Consider the following 1,191-nt stretch of genomic DNA (forward strand, 5'->3'; position numbering starts at 1 on the left):
CTGGTCAAAAAGGAGGATGGCGAGTTCTGGTGAGTCTCCTGGCCCGGCTCTGCCTCCGGCCCCGCGCCAGGCCAGCGGGGCCCGGGGAGGGGACAAGGCCTGCTCGAAGGGCCATGCGACAAGTTCACGGGGACGAGTCTTAACAGCTAGAAACTGTCCGTATGGTGGTAACTCTGGGCTTGGGTTCCATTTGGGGGAGTTGGGTTCTATTTGGGGGAGTAGAGGAAGAATTAGCGGTAATATTAGGGGATCTGAGAAGAACAGTAACCTCTGGGGGGGGCTGAAGGGGGATGGGTAATATTTAGGGCAATTGTAGGCTTGATGGAGTCTGGGGCATTGTAAGGGGGTGAAGGATACTAGTTGCTAATTGAGAGCCAGAGGGTCTTGCTATTTGGGGACCGAAGGCGATTTGGCAATAATCGGGGGGGGGTGTATCGATTTGGCCCTCGGTGGGGCATTTCTGGGGACTTGGTGAAATCTGGGGGAGCTGGAGGGCTCAGTGCTTTGGGGCTCATTTCTGGCATCTGGCGGACTGATGGGTACTTGGCAATGTTTCAGGAATTGTGGAGGGTTGTGATTGGGGGGGGTGTCCTCCTGGGGTCTTGAGATCTTTGGCCGACAGACCGGGGCCCTGGGGAGGAGCTGAGAGCGGCCGCCCCGCAGGATGGAGCTGAAGGACTTCCTCCGCCACTTCAACACCGTGCAGATCTGCTCGCTGAGCCCCGAGGTGCTGGGCCCCAGCCCGGCCGGAGGCGGCTGGCACATCCACACTTTCCAAGGCCGCTGGGTGCGCGGCTTCAACTCTGGCGGGAGCCAGCCGGGCAATGGTGAGGCCTGGAGGGCGCCCCAAGATGCGAGTCGGGGGGAGGCTGTGTCAGGCCGGGTGACCCCATTTCTTCCGGCTCTGCTAGAGACCTTCTGGACCAACCCGCAGTTCCGGTTGACGCTGCTGGAGCCCGATGACGAAGAGGACGATGATGAGGAGGGGCCCTGGGGGGGCTGGGGGGCCGCAGGAGCGTGGGGCCCCGCGAGGGGGGGCCGCATCCCCAAGTGCACCGTCCTTCTGTCCCTCATCCAGCGCAACCGCAGGCGCCTGAGGGCCCAGGGCATCACTTACCTCACCGTGGGCTTTCACGTGTTCCAGGTGGGACCCCGAGGCTTGGCGGAAGCAGCAGGGAACAGGGGGGCCCA

General features: G+C 62.5%; 1 protein-coding gene across 1 annotated transcript in view; it reads left to right on the top strand.

The window, feature by feature from the left end:
- The window catches only part of CAPN12 (calpain 12), a 10,258-nt gene that overhangs the window by 3,506 nt on the left and 5,561 nt on the right, over positions 1–1,191 (top strand). Inside the window, 3 exon segments of the mRNA XM_077773629.1 lie at positions 1–29; positions 664–827; positions 912–1,144. The exon segment at positions 1–29 is cut by the window's left edge and continues 11 nt beyond it. Of these exon segments, the coding sequence (XP_077629755.1) occupies positions 1–29; positions 664–827; positions 912–1,144 (426 nt within the window).

Source organism: Crocuta crocuta, unplaced genomic scaffold, assembly GCF_008692635.1.
Source record: "Crocuta crocuta isolate KB4526 unplaced genomic scaffold, BGI_CrCroc_1.0 scaffold267, whole genome shotgun sequence".
In the NCBI taxonomy this organism is placed as follows: Eukaryota; Metazoa; Chordata; class Mammalia; order Carnivora; family Hyaenidae; genus Crocuta; species Crocuta crocuta.